Source organism: Peromyscus eremicus, chromosome 7, assembly GCF_949786415.1.
Source record: "Peromyscus eremicus chromosome 7, PerEre_H2_v1, whole genome shotgun sequence".
Taxonomy (NCBI): domain Eukaryota; kingdom Metazoa; phylum Chordata; class Mammalia; order Rodentia; family Cricetidae; genus Peromyscus; species Peromyscus eremicus.
Genome location: NC_081422.1, coordinates 48,992,808 through 49,020,155, shown reverse-complemented (window position 1 = coordinate 49,020,155; position 27,348 = coordinate 48,992,808). Strand labels below are relative to the sequence as shown.

At 45.8% G+C, this 27,348-nt stretch overlaps 1 protein-coding gene across 1 annotated transcript in view; it reads left to right on the top strand.

Annotated features, from left to right (window-relative positions):
- The window catches only part of Acsbg1 (acyl-CoA synthetase bubblegum family member 1), a 61,313-nt gene extending 34,152 nt beyond the window's left edge, over positions 1-27,161 (top strand). Inside the window, exons 6-14 of the mRNA XM_059267905.1 lie at positions 10,155-10,235; positions 10,325-10,474; positions 10,766-10,942; positions 14,757-14,938; positions 16,090-16,320; positions 17,856-18,073; positions 22,820-22,959; positions 23,433-23,679; positions 26,595-27,161. Coding sequence (XP_059123888.1) covers positions 10,155-10,235; positions 10,325-10,474; positions 10,766-10,942; positions 14,757-14,938; positions 16,090-16,320; positions 17,856-18,073; positions 22,820-22,959; positions 23,433-23,679; positions 26,595-26,680 — 1,512 coding nt within the window. The 3' untranslated portion in view covers positions 26,681-27,161. The remainder of the gene's footprint in view (positions 1-10,154; positions 10,236-10,324; positions 10,475-10,765; positions 10,943-14,756; positions 14,939-16,089; positions 16,321-17,855; positions 18,074-22,819; positions 22,960-23,432; positions 23,680-26,594) is intronic.
- The last annotated feature ends 187 nt before the right edge of the window (positions 27,162-27,348 follow it).

Here is a 27,348-nt window from a genome sequence, read left to right as displayed (position 1 = left end):
AAAGGGTCTCAGCTAAACTGCTTTAGTTCCTGTTTCCTCAGGCCTTATGTACCTTTCTTCCACTGGCATCACTTCCTGGGATTAAAGGTGTGTGCCACCACTGCCTGGCTCTGTTTCCAGTATGGCCTTGAACTCACAGAAATCCAGATAGATCTCTGCCTCCCGAGTAATAGGATTAAGGGTGTGTGCCACCATTGTCTGGCCTCTATGTCTAATCTAGTGGCTGGCTCTTTCCCCTGATTCTCAGGCAAGCTTAATTGAAGTACACAATATATCACCAAATTTTCCTTTTTTAGTCTAAAATAATAAAAGGTTATAACTAATATAAGAAAAACTATGTACAATAAGTACATATAATATATACAGTCAAGAATTACATTAACAATATCCAGTCCATTAACATTTGACAAATTCAGAGAAAATACTCCATTATTTATCCTATTTTGGTGAGTCCAAAATGTTGTATCTAATTCACTTTCTATCCTAACTTACATTACCAACCAAAAACTATCTTTTGTTGTCTTTCAAACTTACACATTTTACACCTACTTAGTGAATTTCTTTTCTGAATGTGTGAACAAGGAAAACTACAACTATAACTATCTAATCTTCAATTCCCCCAGAGACCTGAGGAGGAAATAATATTACCTAAGTAAGCAGGAAGTACAAACAAGCAACTTCCAAAAAAATGTGAGAAATGACAGAAACAGCTGGCTGCCTGCACAGTCACCCAAGGTTTCTCTGCAACATTGGGGCATCCATCTTTGGCCTACAGGCTTAGCATATCTGACAGACTCATCTATGAAGCAGGATTTTCTAAAGGGCCTTCCTACCTTGTCTAGGCAAGGTTTAGCAGTCCTTTTTTGTGTGTCCTGCTTGTCCATTTTGGACAGCATATTGTCAGCAGTTGAGGCAAGGGCATTTTCTTGCCTGTAGCTAACTTTTGCCACAAAGAAAATAAACTCCATGAGGAGTTTCTTCAGTGCCCACAATCTTCTCTGAAGTATATTGGTGCTGCCAGGGGCAGATATGTCTCATTGTCATAAAAAAAGAATCTATGTTATTAAAATATCTTAAATGCCATATTCTGTAGGTCTCTGAAGTGTTTGAAGATGATCTGTATATCTAAAATATATCTCTACTTGACCTTGAAAACATACCTAATGTAACTAGAAGTTCATTTGTAATAGGTGACTAAATACTAACTTGTATTTCTTTATATCTTAATTAGTTGGTAATAATAACTTTCAAGGACTAGTAATTTGCATTACATTTTTAATTGAACTGTATAAGTACAATACCTTGAACAAGGTTAGAAATATATGTATAGTATTTTCTAACAAAATCAATCTCAAATTTGTATCAATATACATAATTTGTATACAATATACAAAAATCCAATCCAATGTTAAAAAAATCCAGAATAAAAAAATCCAAATTTAAAACTAGTAGATGCTTTGTAACAGGAATCTTAAAAGTTCTTATTAATAAAATCAAACCCGGAGCCTGTTATTGGGGTGAACACTGGAAGGTAGAGAAGCAGACCAAGCCACAGCTAACCTCACCTGGCCAACTTCTCAGCTGGTCTTGTTTCCTCAGACTGGAAGCTTCTGTGTCCTCATCCCAATGGCTCTCAGCTGAACTGCTGCTAGAAACCTGAAAGCTTAACCAGGCCAAATGCTTAACCAGCCAAATGCTTCTAGTTTCTGGTCCTCACACCTTATAAACCTTTCTGCTTTCTACCACCACTCCCTGGGATTAAAGGCTTGCTTTCTGGGATTAAAGGCGTGATGAGTCACCATGCCTGTCTGTATCCTTGAACACATGGATTTCTGCCTCTGGAATGCTAGGATTAAAGGCGTGTGCTACCACTGCCTATCCTTTATGTTTAATATTGTGGCTGCTCTGTCTCTGACCCCAGATAAGTTTATTAGCATGCACAACATTTGGGGGAATACAATACCACATTTCCTCTTTTTGTCTAAAATTTTAAAAAAGCTTATAACTAATACAAGAAAAATTATATCCAGTAAGCATATACAATATACACAGTCAAGATTACATTAACGATGTCTAGTCCATTAACATTTGACAGATTCAGATAAAAACTCCATTATATATATTAAAAATGTCCAGTCCAGTAACATCTGATAAACTCAGACCAAAAAATTTTCATTACTTATCTTATTTAAAACAAGTAGTTCCTTTTTAAAAGTAGATTCCATAATCTCCCTTTTTTATCTTATCATATCCATATTCTCTCTTTTTTCTTTTCATAATACGTTCAGTAGTCTACCTTTTGTCATTTTTATATTTTCCCCTTTTTCTTTAGTGTAGATTCAGTGATCTACCTATTTATCCTATTATTTCTTTATCTTTTCTCTCAGAGTAGATTCAATGATCTATCTCATATCTATGCTTTCTAAAAGTAGATTCAGTAATCTACCTTTTTATCTTATTATATCTATAGCCTCTCTTTTTTCGTTTCAGAGTAGATTCAATAATCTACCCTTTATTCATCATTTCTGTTTTTTTAGAGTAGATTCAATAATCTACCTTTTATCTTATCACATCTATATCCTCTTTTATTTTTTCAGAGTAGATTCAATAATCTACCCTTTTATCCTATCATTTCTATATTTTTTAGAAATTCAATAATCTATCTTTTTATCCTATCATTTCTATATCATATTTCCCTTTCTTCTTTTAGAAAGAGATTGACTATGACCAAGAACAATTTTTAACCAACCCCTAAACAAAGACAAGTACCCATAATCCATTGAAAGACCAAAAACCACCCTCCCCAACTTTTGGGAATGTGGGCATCATGGTCTTAAAATTACTTCCTGCTGTTTGGGGGCAAAGGCATCTTTAGGAAATCCCAAAAAGAAAAATTTTGGGTTAATTGTCAGGTCCTGGGAGTATTAGCTATATCATTTGTCCAGTCTCTGCATAATGGGAAAGTGTAGGGCTTGACTCACATCCTTGCTCGAGTAGTTTGTGAGGCTGGATCATCTCAGCTAGCCATCTTGAAATTGTCCTGAGCAGTTTGTAGTCCAAAGCTGATCTTTGGGTGGTGTTTGTCATCTTAGTGATATTATCCTTGTCCTGATAGAATTGTCATTGTGGGGCCTCATCATCTTTTTGGAGACTTCAAAGATCACATTGGGTCAGATTTTCCTTTTCTTGGTAAAATTTCAGGTAGTTCTCTCTTACTCTTTGGATGCTTATCTGTTCAAAGGTTTTTAAATTTTTAAGATGGTTGTTTTTATTTTTCTGAAAGACAAAGACAAAACCCTTCCCCAACCCTAACTTTAGGGAGTTTCCAAATCTAATGTTTATCACTTTTGATTTGTGGGTTTTTTTTCTGAAATTTTTTTGTGGTTCTATCACCCTGAGCAGTATGGTTTTTTACAATAGGCATTAGGTTCTTTAATTGCTATGAAAAAGAGTTTCTTCTCTGTTGACAGGAAAGGACTGAACAGAATTTGACATGGGGGCCTGCAAGAGGTCCCCTGGGGTTTTTCCCCCCGATGGCAAAGGCAAGGGATTACCTTGTCTGTCCCTTGTTGATCTACATTCGTTAGTCTAATGTCTGCCTTTGCCACACCTTCTGCATAATCCAGAAGGGAGGTGCGTTCTGTTGGGATTATTCCTTGAAAAAAACATTGTTTCTAGGAATGCCCTGTTTACAGTCCCTTTTTAGGTGACCTTGTTTACCACATTTGAAACATCTGACATTACTATTTTTCTTCAAACTTCTAGAAATCACCTCTCCTGTCCAAGTATTATCATGGTCAATTCCATTCCTCCAAGGGTGCTGATCTTGCCTTTAATGGCCTAATTACACTTTTACATTGTGCATTAGCATTTTACAAAGCTAGAGGTTCAATTATTATATGTCTAGCTTCTGAATTTGGTATCGTTCTATTTACTCTATTTACTATTTATTGCCTTTGTAAGAAAGTCATGAAGGTTTCTTTTGGGCCCTGTATAACTTTCATAAATGACTCAATTTTCTTTCCTACTTCTTCAATTCTGTCCCAAGCATTCAAGGCTGCCATTTGGCATAAAGCCAGGGTGTGGTCATCATATAGAGATTGCCTTTTTACATTAGCATAATCTCCCTCTCCAAGAAGTTGATCTTGGGTGATTTCCATACCTCTAGCCCTATTTCGTTGTTCAATGGTCTTGGCCTCATCCTTCCACCAGGTCCCCATTGTAATTGTGGACCTGCCTCTAAGACAGCTGTAACCAAATCTCTCCAGTCTTGAGGGATAATTCTATTACAAGTTAACCACGGGTTTAACATCTGCTTCACAAATGGGGAATGCATACCATATGACACTATAGCTTCTTTTTGAGTCTCCTCAAATCTAACATTTGCACAGGATTCCAGTCAGCTTGTACACAGCCTTGAGCATTTAGCAGTTCCTGTAAGGTTACTAGATAGATTAAAGTTGGCTGTTTGAAAGCCTTGGGCTGTTTCTCTGTAACCGTATAATGCAATGCTGAGAAAGATTCACCTTTTAATTCTTCTGTCTGCGTCTGAATATCATTATGATCTGTTTTAACAGGTTGTTCTAAAACTTTTATCTTGGCACTCATATTAACCAACTTTTTTAATGATGAAACAATATTTATAATTGACATTACATTTATCTCATCAACATTAATTATCCTCACATTTAATTGTTCCATTTTCAGAATGTCAATTGTATTATCAAACAGAGACCAAACACTCTCCATTGTAAAAATGTTTCCCATTTTTTTAATGTGGGGGGAAAAACTTTCTTTTAACTAATTCCTCCCTTTAAGAAATCTTAATTGACTCACCAAATCTGCTGATAATGCCGGTTCAGATCATGGTGTGGCAGCAGCCTGAGGAAGGGGTCCAAGGAAAGCCAGGACCCACCAGGAGAGGAAAGAAGCCAAAAAGCCAGCTGTCGGCACCAAGGAACATGCAAAGGCACCCAATTCTGGGGTGTTTGGAGCTTGAGCCTGGGGGGTTGCTGCAGAGAGGCTGCAACAGAAACTTAGCCAGTAGGTTAGGCGCTCGGGCCCCCATGGGGTGGAGACCCCAGCCACGTGGAGCTCAGGCCTGAGCCAGGGCTTGCAAGGCCACAGGCAGCTGGCTTTTCCGTGAATTCATGCCCACAAGTTTGACGTCAGATGTTGCTTGAATCTTAGATGGTCTTTTAATAATAATAATAATAATAAAACCCAGAGCCAGATATCAGGGTGAAAGCTGAAAGATCAGAGAAGCAGAACAAGCCACAGCCACCACCTCTTACCTCGCCAACTCCTCAGCTGTTCCTGTTTCCATGAATCCTCAGACTGAAAGCCTCTGAGTCCTCACCCGAAAGGGTCTCAGCTGAACTGCTTTAGTTCCGGTTTCCTCACGCCTTACTTAGGTTTGAAACAGAATTTGTATTGTCAAAATTCTCCAACAAATAAAAACAGAGACAAGTCCCTGCATCATCGGGTTGCATACTTACCAGTGTGCTCTCACAAGCTTCTTTGTCTTTTTGCTAAATTAAAGGGCAAACATTCTGACATCATGTTATTTCATTCCCCAAGTACTTCCCTATGCATCTCTATCAGCTGTGAAGTCTTTCTTAAATAATCTCAGGTAACGAGGGCTGGGGGTGCTCAATTAATAGAATGCTTGCATGAAGCTCAGCACCCAGAAGGTGGAGGCAGGCAGATCAGAAGCTCAAAACCATTCTCTCGTTACATAGAAAGTTAGAGGCCAGCCTGGGGTACATGAGACCCTGTCTCAAAGAAAAAGATAAAGGAAAAACAGCTGCTAACATGGTTCAGCAGGTAGATGCTTGCTGCCAAGCCTGGTGACCTAAATCCGATCTCTAGAATCCATGTGGTCAAAGGAGGGAGCCATCATCCTCTGACCACACACATACACAACCATGCACATACAGACAGACAGAAACAAATAAATAGAACTTTGTGTCTTTAAATTTCAATGAGTCTTTCGCACCCAGCATGTATTGGGGTCTTACCTTTTTATCCCATCTGACAAACAGAATCGTCACTAATCAATCACATGGCTACTTGTTCTTTGCCCTTGTCTGACTTCTGTATGGGGCTGTGTTGTGTTTGGCACTCCATTCTCTCTTGACCGTCATTTTGCTCAGGGTTTGCTCTAGACCTTATAATATGCAACTTGAACATATCACAGTGCACCTTCAGACAGCATACTGCTTCATGTGTGATGGGAGCCCACAGCAGCACACAGGCAGACCTACAAACCCCACCGTGAGTTTCACAGAAGCAAACCAACTAACTTCAGAGGAAAATAGTGAGGGCTTTGCATTCATGCTGAACATGTACGTGTGTGTGGCCGGGGGTGGTGGTGGTGGTGGTGGCACATGTATACTGAGTGAATGAAAAAAAGATGTAAAAGGAAAGGACATGACTGCTCCTAGTTATGATGGAGGAGAAAGTTTATTATAGACATATGGGAGAGCATAGCCAGAGTCAGGGACATCTGGGAGAGTCCTGAGTGGACATGACCCTGAGCCATGTGAGGAGGGGAGCGGGAAGAAGGGGAGAGAGGGGAACTAGGTCCAGCAGCCAGGAGGTCCAAAGGAGAGTAGACAAAAAAGACCAGGTAACCAAAATGGCTGGGTTGTACAGGGAAGAGCAGCCCAGTCCCTGGGCTGGAGAAGTTTAGGGTAGGGTGTGGGGGGACAGCCTGGAGGACCCTGTAACAGGAGGGGACTGGGGACACAGGGAGGAGTCGGCTTTGATACATTAATGACACTTCAGCCATTTGTCCCAGGTTTGAACCTATCAGAGAAAGTCAAAGGACAACTTTCAGGAGTTGGTTCTCTCCTCCCACCAAGGAGGTCCTGGGAATTAAACTCAAATTGTCAGGCTTCAGGGCAGGGTATATCCTTGAAGGCATCTTGCTGGCTCATTCCTCAGCATTCATTCCTTAGGTTTCTATAGCAACACATTCTTTCAGCTCCTCTTTTCCTGAAAAAAAATATTACTTTTGACTTCATTTGTTGAAAGATTAATTTCATCTGATTTTGAATTCTTGGTTGACCCTTCCTTTCTCCTTAAAGATTCATCAATGTTTTCTTTGTGTGTGGTTCCTGGTAGAAGTCTGTGATCTCTCTTTGTTCTGCATTACAATATGTTTATTTCTCTGGCTGCGTTTGTTTGTTTGTTTGTTTGTTTGTTTCTTAAGACAGAATTTCTCTGCGTAGTCCTGGCTGTCCTGGAACTCACTTTGTAGACCAGACTGGCCTTGAACTCATGTAGATCCACCTGCCTCTGTCTCCTGAGTGCTGGGGTTAAGATGTGCACCACCCTGGCTTCTCTGGCTGCTTTTAAGACTTGTTTTGTTTGCTCTTTTGTGGCTAGCCTTGAACACCTAATCCTTCTACATACGTTGTCCAGGTACCGCATTATCATGCCTGACTCAAGATGCTTTCTGTATTGCTGATTTTAGGACTTATCTTTAGGCTGTATCTTGGAGAGTTTTTTCTTTTTAGTCAATTCATTCATTTGTGTGTGTGTGTGTGTGTGTGTGTGTGTGTGTGTGTGTGTGTGTGTGTTTATCTTGCTTTGAATTCATTGAGATTCTAGGTTTGGTGGGTTTATAGTTTTAATCTAATTTAGACAATTCTCCAACTTAATTTTTAAAGCATACTTAGGGATTTCAATTATACATATATTAAATTTCTTTATATTATGCCACAACTAATTTTTTTTTTCTGCTTTAAACTTCTTATGAGGGCAAGTTCAAATTCAACCCCTTTAAGACATGGCTTTTCTGGGTCTCTGCTTCATGGCCTCCAGGGTACCCGTATGAGGCCTGTTTCCTCCGGCTCAGCCATTGCTCTGTCTCCTTTCAAGAGCTTTCACCAATGAGATAGATGTCTGTCAGCCTGGATGTTCGGCCAGTGAGTCCCCGGCCCGAGGAGAATGTCTGGGCTCACCCTTCCGTAGCTCTCTGGTCCACGCATCTGAGCTACCTTGCCTTCCTGACCCGTCTCTCTCACCTCAGTCCAATAAGCACTACATCCTACATGCCTCCCCCCTCCTCCCTCTCCTTCTCCCTCCTCCTGCTCTCCCTCCATCTCACCCTCTCACCCCTCCCTTCTCACCCTCCTCACCCTCCCTTTCTCCCTCACTTTTCACCCTCTGCTCTTTTTCTCCTCTCCTCTCACATCTTCAGACAGAACACTGAGTCCGTAGAAACTCACCTCACTCATTTCTCTCAGGAGTGTGTGTGTGTGTGTGTGTGTGTGTGTGTCTGTGTCTGTCTGTCTGTCTGTGTCTGTGTCTGTCTGTGTCCAGTTAAGTCATAATTCACAGTGATAGCTTTGATTCAAACACTACATGATGGGGATTTAACTTTGATTTTATTCTTGAATTTCCTCTTATCTAGCCTTAAAAAACAGTAGCAGCTAATAACATTGATCTAATCCTATAATACATATCAAATAATTTCAAAATAACAGTATAGATTTATTGCCAAAATAAGACTGGTGAAGCCAGACATGGTGGCACACACATGTAAGCCCAACACTTAGGAAGTGGAAGGAGAAGGTTTAGAAGTTCAAGGTCAGCCAAGGCTACAAGTTTGAAGCCAGCCTGAATTACATGAGGCCCTGTCTCAAAAAGCAACACACACACACACACACACACACACACAGAGAGAGAGAGAGAGAGAGAGAGAGAGAGAGAGAGAGAGAGAGAGAGAGAGAGGCAGGGGAGATTGGGCTGGCTAGATGCATAAGTCTGATGACCTGAGTTCAATCCCTAGAACTCACATAAATGTGGAGCCAACTCTACAAGGTTCTCTGACCTTCACACATGTGTGCCATGACATGTGTATGATTATACCCATCATATACACACAATAATAATGAATAAAAACCATTTAAAGGCAAAGTGGGAGAGAGCAAGGAAAGGGACCCAGCCAGTGAGGAGCTTGCTGTATAATCATGGGGACTTGAGTGCCCCCAGACCTTACAAACGCTGGGCACAGCAAAGTGTGCGTACGCATGAGCACACACAGGTTAAGTAAAAAGACTGCTCGATGAAGTTCACAATTTCCTTTAACTCTCCCCTAAGAGTGAAGAATCAAAATGCAGGTATGAAATCCCCTGATGAGGCCAGCACCACACACTTTAATCCCAGCACTTGGGAGGCAGAGGCAGACAGAGCTCTGTGAGTGTGAGGCCAGCCTGGTCCATAGAGCCAGTTCCAGGACAGCCAGAACTACATAGCAAGACCTCATCTTAGGGAAAAAACAAAACACACAAGAATAAAACAAAAAACCTCTGATGCAATTATGTGTGTATTGTTTATGTGTGTGTGTGTGTTTATGTTTGTGTGTGTTTCACCATCTTGAAGTGTGGTTTTCATTTGTATTTGCTTGAGGATTTGTTTTGTTTTGTTTTGTTTTGTTTTCGGCTTGTGATCCTCCTGCCTCAGCCTCCCCAGGGCTGAGATTCCAGGCACATGCTGCCACACTTGGCTCTTGGATTCAGGTCTTTCAGGTTGCTCTTAAGTACTGGAGAATCAATCCTTTCTCTTTTACACATGAATGTATTTGTCAAATAATTATAATATGTACATGATCCCAAAGTCAAAATGATATGTTATACTGAGGAACTTCTCTCCCCGCCCCCTCCTTCTCCCACTTGTTCCCTCTCTTTGCCTGTAGAGGGTCAGGGTAATTTGTTTTAACCTTTCCGGGTCCCTTGTGGCAAACAGAAACATGCCTCTTGCTCGTATGTATGTACGTATGCTATTCATGTGTCCACACTGCATTCCTTCCTCGGGTGAAAATGTCAGGCTGCAGACACACATCTTTCTCTTAGTAACCTAGGAGACACTTGGCATTGTTGAGGACAGTGCTCCCTTTGTACCTCTGTCTCTGTCATCTACACTAACCTAACATTCTGTTGTGTGACTTGTTCAATCAGGCCCTCGGTCCCCACTGTCCCTGCACCCAAGTTCCCGTAATGGGGAGCTATGGACAGAGACGTCCCATTGGAATCAAGGATCAGAAATAGGAGACTTTTGCCACAGACCAACACATGCAGATGATGCTCTTTCTGAGATGTGACTGTTTTCTTGCTGAAACCCAATTTGTTTTCTTGTCCATGCAGATCTGGAAAGACTTGCCACATCTAAAGGCAGTGGTGATATACAAAGAACCACCACCAAAGAAGATGGCCAATGTGTACACGGTATGAATAGCTGGCCCTGGGGGATGGGCGGGCCTGTCTGGGTCCACACTGCTGACCCAGAACAACGCCTCTGCCCTGTGTTGCCACAGATGGAAGAACTCATAGAACTGGGACAAGAAGTGCCCGAAGAGGCTCTAGATGCCATCATTGATACCCAGCAGCCCAACCAGTGCTGCGTGCTGGTCTACACGTCAGGCACCACTGGAAACCCCAAGGGCGTGATGCTGAGTCAAGACAATGTAGGACAGATGCCCAGATGGGTGGGTGGGATGGGGGTGACGCTGGGTCATGGTCCTGCCTCAACAGCCTCTGGGAAAGCCTCTTTGACAGCTCAGCTTAAGGAGCTAGATGAGTAGGAATGCCCACCCATTTGTGGTGTAGACAGAGCCCTGCAGAGGGGAAAGGGAAGAGAGCATGTTGGGGGCTGTCCCTAGAGGTCTCCAGAACCTGTAGAAAAGCCTGAGAGGGCACCTGCGTGCTCTGGGAATCTACAGAGGTAGCCCAAGCCCCCATGGCTTCCTTCCCCTCAGATCACATGGACAGCTCGGTACGGCAGTCAGGCTGGGGACATCCAGCCAGCAGAAGTCCAGCAGGAGGTGGTGGTCAGCTACTTGCCCCTCAGCCACATTGCTGCCCAGATCTACGACCTGTGGACCGGCATCCAGTGGGGGGCCCAGGTCTGCTTTGCAGATCCTGATGCCCTAAAGGTCAGTCTCTCTTCCTGACTTCTGGCCTTGTGTGTGTGCAGTGTGTGAGCCAGGGCACACCCAGCTCTGTGCTCGAATCTATCGGCCCTGTGTGCATCCATAGGTTGCTGGTTCTCGGTGCACATAGCGCTCAGAATTCTTTCAGCAGCTCTTGGTCCAGCCTGACTCAAATGACCAAACAAATAAGGAAGTTGATGACATTATGTTAAGTCCTATAAACTGCCCCCTTCGGTTTCAATACCATCAAGCCACAGTTTCCCCAGAGTGTGACCACAAGATGATTAGAGGGTGGCCACAGCTTCCTGCACCTCAGTCTTATGACATATACCTTTATCTTTACTTTAACCACTAAGAAGAGTTCCCAGAGACGCCCTAGCCAGCTCCCCTGACCTGGTGTCTTGGTAGCTTGGGCAGCGTTACATGTTTAGTCCTAAAACAAACCCTGCTGGGGGAAGGAGGCAGCAGGTCCTTGTTTGGCTGTTGTTGTTATTGGTAGTGGTGGTGGTGGTGGTGGTGGTGTGTGTGTGTGTGTGTGTGTGTGTGTGTGTCATACATGCTCCTGTGCTCACCTGTGTATGTATGTCATACATGCTTCTGTGCTCACCTGTGTATGCATGTCATACATGCTCCTGTGCTCACCTGTGTGTGTATGTCATATGAGCTCCTGTGCTCACCTGTGTATACATGTCATACATGCTCCTGTGCTCACCTGTGTGTGTATGTCATTTGAGCTCCTGTGCTCACCTGTGTGTGTATGTCATATGAGCTCCTGTGCTCACCTGTGTGTGTATGTCATTTGAGCTCCTGTGCTCACCTGTGTATGCATGTCATACATGCTCCTGTGCTCACCTGTGTATGTATGTCATATGAGCTCCTGTGCTCACCAAGGCTTGTCAACATGGGCTGGTTTCTTCTATAATTCTCCATCTTTAAAATTAAAAAAATTAAGATATTTTTAAATTGTTTAATTTATGTATGTGTGTCACATACATGGAGACCAGAAGAAGGCATAAGATCCCCTGGAGCTTGAGTTTCAAGCAGTTGTGAGCTGCTGGTGTGGGTGCTGGGAACTGAACTCTGGTCCTCTGGAAGAGCAGCAAGCACTCTTAACTGCTGAGCCGTCTCTCCTACCACATCTACCTTATTTTTTTGAGATAGGCTCTCCCCCTCTCTGTAATAAAGCAAGTGAAATTAGTTTTGATAATGTTAAATTCAACCCTACAGATAAAGAACTTTAACCTACAATTGATGTATTTTTTTATTTTATTTATTTATTTATTTATTTTTTTTTGGTTTTTCAAGACAGGGTTTCTCTGTGTAGCTTTGCGCCTTTCCTGGAACTCACTTGGTAGCCCAGGCTGGCCTCGAACTCACAGAGATCCACCTGGCTCTGCCTCCCGAGTGCTGGGATTAAAGGCGTGCGCCACCACCGCCCGGCGATGTATTTTTTTAAATATTTATTTTATTTTATGTGTGTGAATGCTTTGCCTGTATGTCCCTGGTACCCTCAGAGGTCAGAAGACAGAACAGGGCATTGGATCCTCTAGACCTGGAGTTCTGGATGCTTGTGAGGCATCATGTGGGTGCTGAGAATTGAACCTGGCCCTTTGCAAGAGCAGTAAGGGCTAACTATGTAAGACCAGGCTGGCCTCGTATTCACAGAGACCTGCCTGCCTCTGCCTCCTAAGATCTGGGATTAAAGGCATGAGTCATTAAACCTGGCTTATTTTTTAATTTTGAGATTATAATATAATTGTAACATTTCTCTCTTCCTTTTCCTCCCTCCAAATTCCTCTATATACCCCTCCTGCTCTCTTTCACATTCATGACTTTTTCACTCATTGTTACCGCGCACACATAAACGTATTCCTACATATAACCTGCTCAGTCCATATAATGTTACTTCCATGTATGTTTTCAGGGCTGACCATTTGGTCCTGGCAACAATTGGTGTGCTCTTCCCTGGGGAAGACTGCTTCTTCCACCTCCAGCTTTCCTCGGTTGCCTACTGTTCTTTGTGTAGGGTTGTGTCCTTGTGGGCTTTTCCCTGTCCACTTTGGTAAATCTGTGGGTGTCCTTGTTCAGCTCACAGGTCCCACGTGTTGGTCGTGTTGATCATGTTGGTGAGACTTTATGGATGTAGCTTCTGACACATCTGGAGGATACAGGCTCACAGAAAACTCTCTGACCTTCTGGCTCCTGCCATCCCCCCGCCCCCCCTTCTGCAATATTTCCTGAGCCTTGGCTGTGAAAATGCTTTGTAGATGGATCTGTTGGGACTGGGCTCCATAATTCAGCATTTTGGTTAGTTGTGATCTTCTGTTGTGGTTCTGTCTATTGCAAAGAGATGCCTCCTTGATAAGGAGTGAAGACAATACTTCTCTCCTTATATTTAACAATACTTCTCTGTGGGTATAAGGATGAATATTTATAGATTGTTGTTAGGGATTATGCTGGTTTAGTCAATTAGGCCTTGCAGAGTCTCCTCCAATAAGCATGACTTAACTAGGTTTCAGTTAACTGGGATACCAGGCATGGTATCTCTCTTGTGGAGTGGGTCTTAAGTACAATTAGAGAACTGTTGATTACTATCAAAGTATGCATGCCGCTACTCAGTCTTAGGGTTATGAGGCCATGCTGTTTGCTGATGTGTTTCATCGATGTTGTCGTTGGGTAGGTGTAGCCGTAAGTTTCTCCGGTCCCGCCCAGCCCCGCAGTCCCTCAGCTGCCTATAAAATAATCATTCAGAGGCTTAATATTAATTGCAAAATACATGACCTATGGTTCAGGCTTCTTGCTAGCTAGCTCTTATAACTTATCTCAACGTATAACTACTAATCTATGTATCACCACGTGTTCCGTGGCTTTACTGGTGTCCTGTTACGTGTTGCTCCTTGGACAGTGGTTTGTTGTCTCCCCACACTCTCCTTTCTCCTCTCACTATCTCTCTTGGATTTTCCCGCCTGGCTCCATCCTGCTCTACCATAGGTTAATGCAGCTTTATTTATTAGCCAGTGGGAGCCACACATATTCACAGCGTACGGAAAGGCATCCCATAGCAGATAGGACTGTTGGTCTCTTATCTCCTTTGGAAGCTTGCGTGGTACCTTCTGATACCATGAAGGCTAGTCCTCAGGGAGGGGACATTCAGGTCAGTTCTAACTCAGGGCTTTCTGAGCCCTGTTGCTGAAGTATGTGGTGTCTTCAGCAATAAGGATTTACTTTCCATCTCTGAGTGGGCGCCCAAGGGCAATAATAGGCTATATTTGGGGAGTCTCTTAGACAGCCCAGGCCAAGAACTGGAAAGACAGCTTCTCATGTCTGGTATTTGGATTTTTGTTGTGTGGGCTTTAGCTCTTAGAGGGCGCACTGTCAGTCCAAACGAGAAAAGTTCATTAAAACTATATATGTTTATTTATACGTGGAATTGTGTATTGTGGGTTTTTGCTTTTTAGATGAATAGTTAGTAGTATGATTCCTTGTGGCCTCCTGCTTCAGCCTCCTAAGTGCTGGGATTACAAGCGTGTACCACTCTATGGAGCAAAAGGAGGTTATCGTGTTTGAGTTAAACAGGTGCAGAAAGATCTGAGGGATCAAGGCGCTGCCCAAGCATCTGGATACAGTGGTTGGCAAGGGATACCCAAGTTCTGTTAGCAGACATGGAGATACAACTGTTGAACCACAGCCACCGGCATGTACACAAACTGGGTACAAGTATGTGCACATCCACGGGGCGCCTGTGGATAGCGTTTATCCTGTGAGGCTTATGTCTGCAGGCCCAGTACCACCTCTGCTTCTCTCTGGCCTTGAGCAGGGGAGCCTGGTGAACACACTGCGGGAAGTGGAACCCACATCCCACATGGGGGTGCCCCGTGTATGGGAGAAGATCATGGAACGGATCCAGGAGGTGGCGGCTCAGTCTGGCTTCATCCGGCGCAAGATGCTGCTGTGGGCTATGTCAGTGACGTTGGAGCAGAACCTCACCTGCCCTAGCAAGTAAGTTGGAGGCAGGAGGCCTGGGGAGGTACAGGGATGGCTCATACACAGTAACAAGCAAGCATCTCAGAGGTTGTCCTGGTTCCAGAGGACTTCAGTTTGGGGAAACGTTGTACTATATATAGTCTGTTTGCATCTCGGCTTGCACTCTGATACCATCGCAGACCTGATGGGGGGCTTTGGCCGGGAGGGCTGCCTTGATCTTTCTGAAGCTCCTAGGGATAGGTAGCTCTTGCCAGCCTCTTGCCCTCCGTAGTTGGTTTCAGCGATACAGGCTTAGCCATTCCAGTTTTCCCAACTGCCCGTTTGACTACTCAGATGTCTCCCAAATCCCTTCTGATTGCTTATTATTATTACTTTTTGTTTATTGAGACAAAGTCTTACTATGTAGCCCAGGCTACCCTCAAGTTCAGAATTCTCCTTCCTTGGCCTTCCAAGTGTTGGGGTCATAGGTGTAGACCATCACATCTGTCTCGTGACTGCTTTTTAAATTCCCACAGGGTGCTTTGGGGATACCCACAGTAGACATCTGGCCTTGTTTCAATATAAAAATGCTTTTCAAGTTGAGGCTCCAGTTAACTAAGCGTAGAGTGCTGACCTAGGAAGCCCAAAGCTCTGGGCTCAGGTCCTTTGACCTGCAAGAGGGAGGGGCATTGGGGTGGGGTGGGGCTTCCATTATTAGTGTGACTTCGGAAGCAGTGTCAGCTTTGTGGCAGAGATGTGGACACATCTGTCCCCTACGGCTTCATTAACACACACGAAAGGTGGCTATGCAGCCGGGCCTGGGGGAGGTAGACAGGTCTGTCATCCCAGCTCTCAGGAGGCTGAGGCTGGAGGATCGGCAGTTAAGGTATGCCTCTGCCTCAGAGTAAGTTCAGTGCCTGAGTAAATTCATGAGACTGTCTCAAAAGAAAAAAAAAAATGAAAAAGAAGGGGCTGGAGAGATGGCAGCTTGTTTGACTTCGTGACGTGTCTGCATGCAGCAGGAGCACTCACAATTTCACACAAATTCACGTTGCACACAAGGCCAATGTCCAGACTATTTGCAGTTCATCAAAACAGACAGCGTCAACGGCCACGCCGGTGTGTGCTCACGTGAGTGTCTTTCTTTTTCTTTCTGTGGACCCTTCTTACCCCCAACCCTCCCACAGTGACCTGAAGCCCTTCACAAGCAGACTGGCCGATTACCTAGTATTAGCCAGGGTCCGTCAGGCTCTGGGTTTTGCCAAGTGTCAGAAGAACTTCTACGGAGCGGCCCCCATGACTGCAGAGACGCAGCGCTTTTTTCTGGGTCTGAACATCCGCCTGTACGCAGGCTACGGTCTCAGCGAGAGCACAGGCCCCCACTTCATGTCCAGCCCCTACAACTACCGGCTTTACAGGTGAGGTCTGAGGTTGGGACACAGCGGGAGCTCAGACGTCCTTGCTGACACCCTTGGGTGCCTTGGGGAACTGTTCCTCTTACTCTCCCTTCCACATTGGAGCCTTGGCCTCAAGTGTCAACAGTGCCATCTTGGGCCAAGCCCCTGGCTTGCCCTCCTTCATCTAGACGGGCAGTCTTTGCCACTGTGACATGTGTCCTGTGGCTGAAGACACCTTAGCTGCCAAGGCCAGGAGTCCCTGGTAAAGAAACTTTCTTTGGGGGCTGGAGAGATGGCTCAGTGGTTAAGAGCACTGGCTGATCTTCCAGAGGTCCTGAGTTCAATTCCCTGCACCACATGACGGCTCACATCCACCTATAGCTGTAATACCATGGGATCTGATGCTCTCTTCTGGTGTATAGTGGCATATGCAGGCATAACACCCATATCATAAAATACGTAAATAAATTAATTTTAAAAAAGAAACTCTCTTCTTCCATTTCTTGCAGTAGGGTGGAGCATGCTAGAGTGTGTTCCAGGAGAGCTGACGGACAGGTTCCCACTGGGGTGGGACTGAGGGTCAGGGCCAGGCTTCTGGAAGGCAGGGAGGGCAGTCATTTCTAGGGAGTGACTTAAGAGTGGTCTGCTGTGCTTTGGCACCTCCCTCTGTGTCTGGTATGATAGTGCTCCAGTTTCTACTATTAGCCTTTTGGCCATTCATTCATTCATTCATTCATTTGATGAAGACCTTTTAAGTGGGTCTACCTGATACCGCTAATGTGCTAATTAAAATACAAAACCTGGGCTGGAGAGATGGCTCAGTGGTTAAGAGCACTGACTGGTTTTTCCAGAGGACTCGGGTTCAATTCCCAGCACCCACATGGCAGCTCACAAACCGTCTGTAACTCCAAGATCTGACACCCTCACACACAGACATATATGCAGGCAAAACACCAATGCACATAAAATAAAAATAAATTAAACTTTAAAAAAATAAAATAAAATACAAAACCCCTCTGCTTTTAAGATGGCTCAACTGGTAAACCATCTGGCACACAAGCATGAGAATCCGAGTTCACATCCCCTGCCCCCATGTAGAAAGCCAGGTGAGAGACAGAAGCAGGTAGTCCACTGTGAGTTCAAGGCCAGCCTGGTCTACACAATAAGTTTCAGGTAAGGGAGAAATACATAGTGAGAACCTGTCATAAGTGTCATGGCTCATGCCTAACCCCAGTGCTGAGGATATGGAGAGCACTAGAGCTCACTGGCTAGCTTGGTGAGTCCCAGTTTCAATTAGAGGGTCTGTCAAAAAAAAATCAAGTCAACTGTGATAGGGGAAGACACCCAACATTGACCTCTGGCCTACACACACACACACACACACACACACACACACACACACACACACACACGCACGCACATTATTTTTAAGTCTTAAAAAGCAATCCTGAGAGGGGACCCTTGCTGCCAGTGAAGACTGAGAGGTTGGTGATCCCAGAGCACCCCATCAGGGGCTGACCCAGGACTTCCTATGTCCTTGTTTCTTTTACCACCAGCTCTGGCAGGGTGGTACCCGGCTGCCGGGTGAAGCTGGTGAATCAGGACGCCGACGGCATTGGTGAGATCTGCCTGTGGGGCCGCACTATCTTCATGGGCTATCTAAACATGGAGGATAAAACATGTGAGGCCATTGATTCCGAAGGCTGGCTGCACACGGGTGACATGGGCCGTCTGGACGCTGACGGCTTCCTCTACATCACTGGGCGCCTCAAAGGTGAGCACCCCTGCCCCGGGGCAGATGGGGATTGGAGGTGCAGTAAGTGCAGTCCACTCCAACACTGGTCGTTCAGCCTTGAGCCCTCGATGAGTGTTCCGTGCCTCTATCAGCATCAGCTCTGGGGCAAGTACTTTCACAAATAAATAAGGATGTCCAGAGAAGTTATGTAACTACTTCAGGGTCACCTCGATAGTGAATGGGAGACCTGGAATTTACTTCCCTAGAAGAAACAATACAAGACTACAGGAGACTCCGAGGCATAAGTATTAGGTATTTTTATGTAGAAACACAGACATGGTAGAGAGTGGGGCAGAGTGGATACAAAATTTAAAATAACATGAAACTTCAAAGGCGTTTTCTGCAGAGAAAGGGAAGTATAGGAACTCCTCTGTGGAAAGATGTTTGTGTGGTACCAGAGCCCCCAGGTGGCAATCCCACACTCTTTCTGGAACTTACCCAGGCAGGGGTGCAGCTCAACCTGGGTTCCTTCCTGGAACTCACACAGGTAGGGGTGTGTGGAAGACCAGGCCCCACACTTATTTACCCCAGAAACTCTTGAGGAATGAGGGATAAGAGACTTAGCTGGAAATAGTGAGGAGAAAGAATAGAGAGAAAATACAGGATAGACTCGGGTGGGCCTGGATCCTTATCCACTGACCCAGAACTTTATTCCAAAGGTCTATTTATAACAATGCCAAGGGGTGGAGCAAAAGACCTCCCCCTTGCTAGTTACAGTCTCCTGGTACCTGGGCCCGTGGTCCAATCAACCTCTTATGCAGTCCTGCTGGGTACAGCCACTAGGAAATCTAGTGGGCTTCAGCAGGAGTGCAGCTCAACCTAGGTTCTAACTGAAGGAGGCTCTGGTCCTTTCGGGGTGCAGGAGGTCCCACCGACTGGGCTGTGTTGGCCAGTGAGCCCAGGGGTAAAACCCTGACTCTGGAGCAACAGGAGGCTGCTATGGGAACTGTGCTCACTTCCACCACCTAGTGTTCACTTTTGTAATGACAAATGAGGAAACCTGCATTCCAGCCCAAGAGAAATAGCCGTGCTTTTAGATAGCCATGCTTTTAGATAGCATGGTGAAAGGTAAGAATCCAGATCCCTTTTCTCCCACAAACATACAGTTAGACCAGTACTGTCCACCAAAAGACACCCTTTCCCCATTGTCCCTCAGTGCCACCTTTCTCATCTGCCAAGTGACCCTCTGTGAGTCAAGGTTGAGTTGATGGGGGGCGGGGGCGGGGGCGGGGACATGACTGGTGTCTGGTTCAGTGGGTTCTACAGCCATGATCTTCCTCTCCGCAGTGACCTTGGACATTTGCATTTCCATTCGGATGTTAGACTCACTGTGCAGATGTATTCAGTAGGGTGGCTTAAATGATGATTTTCATCTCGTTGAGTTGGTAGATTACTTTTGTGAGGTTGTGCGTCTCTCAGAGTTGACTCTGCCGGTCCCTGAGTGTGCTGTCTCTCCCCTCTGTTAACTAACATCTTTTGACTTTTCTCCCAACAGTGTAGTCTAGTGTTCAGCATAGAGTTTTTGCATCTCTTTACTAATATCCACTTGGAGAATTTTATTTGTATGCTTATTGTAAATAACAGCATTTAAAATTTTTTAGTTTTGATTTGTTTGTTGCTGAGATATAGAATGCAATTAATTGTTTTTTAATATATTGGTCTTGGGCCAAATGACCTTTTTCTTATTCTAGGGATTAAATGTAGGTTCTTGAGCAGGCTTTCTACCATTGACCTATTGCCCAGACTCTTACTTTTTTGCCTGAGGACAGGGTCATGCTACATTGCCTAGGCTGCCCTTTTTTTTTTTTTTTTTTTTTTTTTGGTTTTTTGAGACAGGGTTTCTCTGTGTAGTTTTGGTGCCTGTCCTGGATCTCACTCTGTAGACCAGGCTGGCCTCGAACTCACAGAGATCTGTCTGGCTCTGCCCTCGAACTTTTAATCCTTGCGCCTTAAGCTTGCCAAGTAGCTGAGATGACAAACACCACCAGGCCCCGCCGCAAAGGCCGTAGCAAGTTCAGGGCAGTTATTTCGGACGCTTGTGTTTGTTTGCTTGTTGTTTGTTTGCTTGTTGATTTATTAAACAGGGTTTTGCTAGGTAGTCCAAGCTAGCCTAGAACTCATAGCAATCCTTCTGCCTCAGCCTCCTGGCTGCAGGGATCACAGGTTTTGTGCCACATGCATGACTGCTATTGATTTTTTTGAAGTTCTGTGGAATGAAAGCAGGACATTGCCCACAGCAGCCAAGTACTCTACCACCGAGCTGCCTCTCCAGCCCATGCTAGTTCTAGCATGTGTGTCCTTTTGAATTTCCTTTGGACAAATCATGTCATCTATACATAGTAACAATTTTATTCCTTCCTTTTCATTCATCCACCATCATTAGTATTACTATTATTATTTATGCACTCTCACTCAGGTTACGCAAACCTGTTCTTTCACGGGGTTGAACAGAAATGGCAGTAGTTGGGCTGGGTTTGACCCAAGCTCTGACTGCATAAAGAACAGAAGAAACAGTGTGTGGAGAGAGCAAATTCCTGTTTTGTTCCCAATTGCAGCAGAATAGCTTCAACGTTTAAAAACAAAGAACATTATTTAATTTTCACATTTTGTTTGCATGTGCATGGGCACACACAGGCCATGGCTCATGTGTGGACGTCTGAGGACAACTTTTAGGAGTCAGTTTTACCTTCCACCTTATTGAAGAGGGGCCTCTCTTGTTTTTCTTCACTGCGTACTCTAGGCTAGCTACCCACGGGCGTCTGGGTAATTCTCTTATCTCTACCTCCCACCTTACTGTAGGAGCACTTGGGATCATAAGTGTACACTACCATGCCTGGTTTTTCATGGGTTCAGGGGAATCGAACTTGGGTCATCAGGCTTGCCTCAGCGAGTACTTCTACCTGCCGTACCTATCTCGGGAACTGTCCTCCAGAGTTTATTGCTAAGTGTGCTTGCTGCAGACTTGCTGAAGATACTCTTCATTAGATTTAGGAAATTCCATCCCATGTTAGTTTTCTAAAGGGCTTTAGTCCCTTAACTGAAGATAAGGAGTGGGGAGGGTGGCAGTGACCGAGGAGTGAGTGAGGCTCACGAGGGTAGCCATGGGCGAGGCCAGAGCTGTCTCTCCATGGTTCCAGAGTTTGTTTTTCTCTGCCATCTGCTACTCCAGCAAACCCTGATCATTTGAACTCACGTGGCTCTTTGTCTGGCAAGCTCCTCCCCTCAAGAACTCCCATCCTCTCAGTCACTGGCACGATCACTGGAATATTCTACAGTGCTTCCCATCTGCGGGGAAGACTTCCCCCTCGTGACGATTGGTCCTGAGCCCTCTTCACCCTGGCTCACCCACCTCAGCCCCCAGAGGCTATGCGCTCCTATGGGCTCTGCCGGTCAAGCCTCTCTATGCTTCTCATCTGTGGGGCCACATGCTTCCTGTCCCCTGTAACTCCAGTGTTCCCATCAGACCCACCGTCCTATGAACGCCTCACCGCCAGGCACTGTCTTGTTCTGTGCCTAAGGTCAGGCTGGACCTGTGCACAGAATGTGGCCGGTGACTGTTTTTGAATTAGATAACATAGGAGGACAAGAGACAGTCTCACAAACCAAAGTGTATTAATGCATTTATTTTATATAATTTTATCTTATTTTTTTTTCTAAAAGGCAATGGGTTTGTTTACACTTCGGCTGGACCAAGGGGAAAGAGGAACTTCTCAGCTCCTCTTGGCCCTTGCCCACAGCATACTGCTACAGTTTATGGAAATGCAGGAAGTATGGGCATGCGTATAAGGAAAGAAAATGTCAGAATCTTGTCCTGGGAGATGGCTTTTCCTCTGGCAGGGTTTCCAGCTGCTCTCACATCCAGTACGGGATTCACTGGAAAGATTTTCAGTGTTTGGTTCCATTGAGTTTCTTGCTATCTAGCCTGGAAATCTATCATCACGCAGAAGACTGTAACCGTGAATGGTGTGCTGTGGCCTTGACCTTTCCCACAGAGACACCATAAATACTAAATGAAACATGTGCCCTGGGTGGGTAGATGCATGAGAACAGCTCCCAGAACGGCTGGGGGTGTGGAGGAAAGCTTGTTGATGGAGGCTGCCGAGCAGCACCTGGAAGAAAACAGGTAGAAGCTGGCCATGTGGAAAGGAGGTCTGTCCAGAGGGAATGGCTCGGGGCAATGAGGGGCCCCATGGCAGGGGAGGGAGGATGTTAAGCGCTGGGTCTCAGAACTGAACTGGGTGTAAACCTTAGGTCTGTTATTCAGCCCCAGGAGGCAGTGGACGAGTTACTAAACTTCCGGCCTCAGTTTCCTCTCTGCAAATGGTAATGAGAGAGCCCTTCATTAGAAGCTGACTGTGGGCACTGAATAAACCTGTGTGTGTAAAGCTCTGGCCTGTGCCTCCCAAACCATGCACCTGGGCATGACTGTCTTATAATTAACTGGCAGTTGGCAGGCAGAGGGAGGGAGGGGAAATGTTGCTGGCTGAGCAGGGGCAGAGTAAGAAGCTAGTGAGTACCATGGGATGAGCTGGCTGAGCAGAGAGGGACTCAGACAATAGGCTGAGGAATGGGAGCCTTAGGAAGCAGTTGTCCTCAAGGGCTGCGGGAGGGCCAGGCCCTGCTCCTTGGCTCTCACAAGGGCATCTCCAGCACTGTGCCTGCTGCTCAGGCCTCCAGCTGTGGCCTAGGAATGTGGTTCAGCCTGGACCTGACTTGCCTCCACAGAATTAATCATCACCGCAGGTGGGGAGAATGTGCCCCCAGTGCCCATCGAGGAAGCTGTGAAGACAGAGCTGCCTATCATCAGTAGTGCCATGCTGATCGGGGACCAGAGGAAGTTCCTGTCCATGCTGCTAACCCTGAAGGTATGTTGAGGGCTCTGGCTCTGGAGGTGCAGCAGGAGGGTGGCCTGTGGTGTAGCCTGAGGCAAGCCTGGCATTCATAGTTTGATCCTGGCATCACTCAGCCACTGCTGCGCATGTGGGGGTGGGTGGAAATTCCTTTGCCCCATTGGGTTACCGAGGTGATCCTTTCCACTTTCCAGTGCATTCTGTTTTGCAAAGGTCTAGATGCCCTTCCATATGCTCAGGGCCCCAGCATCCCAGCCAGGTAGGGGTATGGGCCCCTGTTGAACAGGTGCTGACATCACCAACAGAGGATTAACCCTCAGCCCACTGTCCTTCCACTTCTCTGGGCTCAGCACAGCATCTTGCCCACCCTAGAAGCATCACTCTGAAATGGAGTCCGCAGGAATTCCCACCTTGCTGTCTGTGACATCCTCCTAAACCAGAGCTTGGTTCTGCGGGGAGGGATGGGTCCTCATCTTTCCCCTTTTCAGTGCACGCTGGACCCAGAAACATCTGAGCCAACAGACAACCTGACTGAGCAAGCTGTGGAGTTCTGCCAGAGGGTGGGCAGCAGGGCCAGCACTGTATCCGAGATTGTGGGGCAGAGAGATGAGGCTGTGTATCAGGCCATCCAGGAAGGGATCCAGAGGGTAAATGCGAATGCGGCAGCCCGGCCCTACCACATCCAGAAGTGGGCCATTCTCAAACGTGACTTCTCCATTTCGGGGGGAGAACTGGGTAAGTTTTTCTTTTCACCGGGCCTGGGCTGTATGGGAGGGCAAAGCCCGGGGCAGTGGCCGGGAGGAGCCTTAATTAGGAAGTAGCCATAGCAGAAGGTGTCAGATAGGGCTTTGGACAGCATCTGAGCTGGGTGCCTCTGACTGCATTCAGCCTGAAAAACAGTCACTTCCAAATCCATTGGATGCAACCACCTTGAATTAGAAATGCTAAGAGGAAAAATTGTATCTGTCCTGAACATACACAGCTTTTTTTAATCTCTTAAATAATAGAGTACAACTCCTCACAAAACATTTACAGTGTCTTATGTATCAAAAGCCATGTAGAGACAACTTATAAGCATAAAGGAATTCATGTTGGTCATTGGCAAATACCTGCCATTTCACATACAGGGCCAGAACACTGGAATCTGGTATTGGGGTAGAGATCTCCTGAAACCTGTGAACACAGGGATGCATGTATTACACATGTGCCAGAACTTACCAATATGAACATGAATATTTAGCTTTGCCTTAACCATGAGACTCTACTCTGTTGAGTTATAGTGCACCCATCTGGTACACACCATAGGCCCGCTGGCGCTGGGACTGTAGGGAGACCACTATAGTCTTTGACATTAACAACATGGCTGTTAAGAGGATAGAACTATCTGGACCATAGTCCAAGCCCAGAAGAGCTTGAGGTGCAGCCCCACCTGGCTAGAGGAGTCTCTCCTAGCTGTTGGGCATCCTGGGGTGCTGATGGCACAGAACACTGAACACGGCTCCTTGGTGAGACCCTCAGATCCACACACACTGAGAGTAGACCCCCTGTCTGCAGCAATGCTCTGCTGTATCAGAGATGCTGGGAATATAGAACCAGGTGTGTTCAAACTAAATGCAAGGACAACTAACTGAATGGAAGGTGTCTTCTCCAGGCAGCTTATAAAGACCCTGACCTTGATGTTTCTAGTTGGGGGTTGAGTTATGTACAAAAAGAACTTTAAGTCACCCAGTACTTTTAAGCTGGGGCCCTTTCAACCTTGTATTAAATGGGAGAAACAAAGGCTAAGAAAACCAATTTGAGGAAGCCATTTTAGACATTAAGAGGTTGGGAGCGTCCCGCATCCCAGCCCATCAAAGCTAAGTCCGTCGTTCTGAACTGTCCCTGAACCGCGGGGAGGTTTTGCGTATAAGCTATTGCTGTGAGACAGCACCTCCTACATGGAGGAGCTTCAACAAGAGACATGGAGCCTAGTGTGGTAGGATGTGCTTGTCATCCCAAGCACTCAGGAGGTGAAGGCAAGATGCTCAGGAGTTTAAGGCTAGCCTCTGCTACACCGTGAGTCCAGGGCCAACCTAGACTACACAAGACCCCGTCTCAAATAAATAAACAAATAAGCATTATCTTCATTTTGGTGGGCCAAGAATCGGGAGCGGCTGAGCTGAGTGGCCAGCCTGGGGATTTTTCATGACACTCGTCAGAGGGGCCTGGGTGGCAGACACCAGGAGCCCAGGGCGCACTTGTTACCCACGCGTATTATAACTGCTCCCTCAGACTGGCTCAGCGGGGAGACAGGCTTCGGTTCTTGGTCTGCAGACCTCTCCACAGCTGCTTGCATGTCCCAGCATGGCAGCTGGCTTACCCTAGAAGGAATGATCTGAGAGAGCGCCCGAGACAGGCCGGGTGGGATTGCGACAATCATGTGCAGTCGATACTCTGCATGCACAGGCCCCACGTCTATGGATCTAATCAACATCAGATCAAAAACTTTGAACAGATAATTCATGTGACTATGTAGACCCCCTCCCTGACCCCCCCCCCCCCCCCCCCAGTTCTGGGACTGACTCTAGGACCTTCAACATGCCAGGCAAGAGCTCTACCACTGAGCTATCTCCCTGGTTCCCTTTACTTTTTAAAGTTTGAGACAAAGTCTTTCTAAACTGCCCAGGCTCAAGTCTTTTTGAATTGCCCAGGCTAGCAGCCCTGAACTCACTGTAGCTCAGGCAGGCCTTGAACTTGTGATTCTCCTGTCTCAGCCTCCTGGGTAGCTTGGATTACGGGCCATAGAGGCCTGACTACCCAGACATTTTTTTCCCATTATATAAACACTAGTTTATTTACATACCATTTGTACTGTATTTGATACACTCAGTAGTCTAGAGATGGCTTGAAGTGTATGGATTTTCATGGGCTTTGTGCAAATACTACACAGTTTTATGAAAGGATTTTCTAGCTTAGGTATCTGAAAAGGTTTCTGGACCCATACCCCCTGTATTCTGACAGACAGGGTATGTTCATTCAAGGGAGAATCAGTTGAGGATCATGATGGGGACAGACAGGTCAAGGAGAAAGCGAGCACTACTTTATTATGTAATGGAAAACCAGTCACTTCTGCTCCTGGAAGTGACACTCTGTCACCTCCTCTGTATCCTACTGGCTGCAGACCAACCTTAGTTCACGTTGATACAGGGAGGCTCAGGGGATGATGCTGAGGGACTCTTGCCTCAGAGGCTGGCTGCACAGCACACCCTGCTTCTCTGGCTTACTTCCTGTCTTCTAGGTCTCATGTGAGGTCTGTTTTACTTTCCTACTGCTGTGATAAAACACCATGACCAAGGCAACTTATACAAGAAAGTATTCAATGGGCTTATAGTTCCAGAGGGCCAGAGTCCACAATAGCAGAGCAAAGGCCTGGCTGCAAGAACAGCTGAGAGAACTTGAAAATGGCACAAGTCTTTTGAAACCTCAAGCCCACCCCCAGTGACACACCTCCCCCAAGGCTGATCTCCTAGTCCTTCCCAAACAGTTCCACCAACTGGAAACCAAGTACTCAAACATAAGGAGCCTTCAGAGGCCACTCTCATTCAAACCACCTTACTTTCTCAAGGCACCAAACCTAGGCTTCACTCGTTCCTTCCCATTTTTCCTTTCAGGTCCCACCATGAAACTGAAACGGCTCACGGTTCTGGAGAAGTACAAAGACATCATCGATTCCTTTTATCAAGAGCACAAACAGTAGTCAAGGGCCACGCTCATGGTGCCCACTGGAGGGAGGACAGGCTGTCGGGCATCTTCCTGAGCTCCAGGTGTCTCCCCTGGACACAGGAACTCTGACAAACTGCTTTCACCCCTGGTTCAGGGCACAGCACTGACATCTCCAATACCTTAACCACTGCTCCTGTTCCGGTGTCAGATGTGATCATTCTCCTTCCGAAAGGAAGACTGTTCATTTTGGCCTCACTCCAGGCAGACTTACGAGGTTCTAGTTCTCGGAACAGGTCTCCCAGGGCTGGTTGTTGGAGGAGGGGGAAGGATGACAGTCCCATTACTAATGTGTGCTGCAGAGACAGCACGGCCTGACTTAACTCCCGGCACCTTCTTGGACACTAGTACCAGATGCTCTTCCACCTCACACACAACATGCTTGATGCTTAACAAACTGCTGCCGCCTATGTGACTGTATTTAATGTGTCATTTTGAGTATTAAACCTTTTAACGGACCTCAGCAAGTACCCGGTGTTTTTTGTCAATTGGGCGGGTAGGATAGAGCATGAACAGTTAACCCACAGGAGTGTGAGTAACCATTAGTACATCATTAGTAGCCTACCATAAACAAAGGTGCAGGGTCAGGTGAACATTCTAGTTAAAGCAGCCAAGTCTATTACCACCCATTACAACAAAATGTCC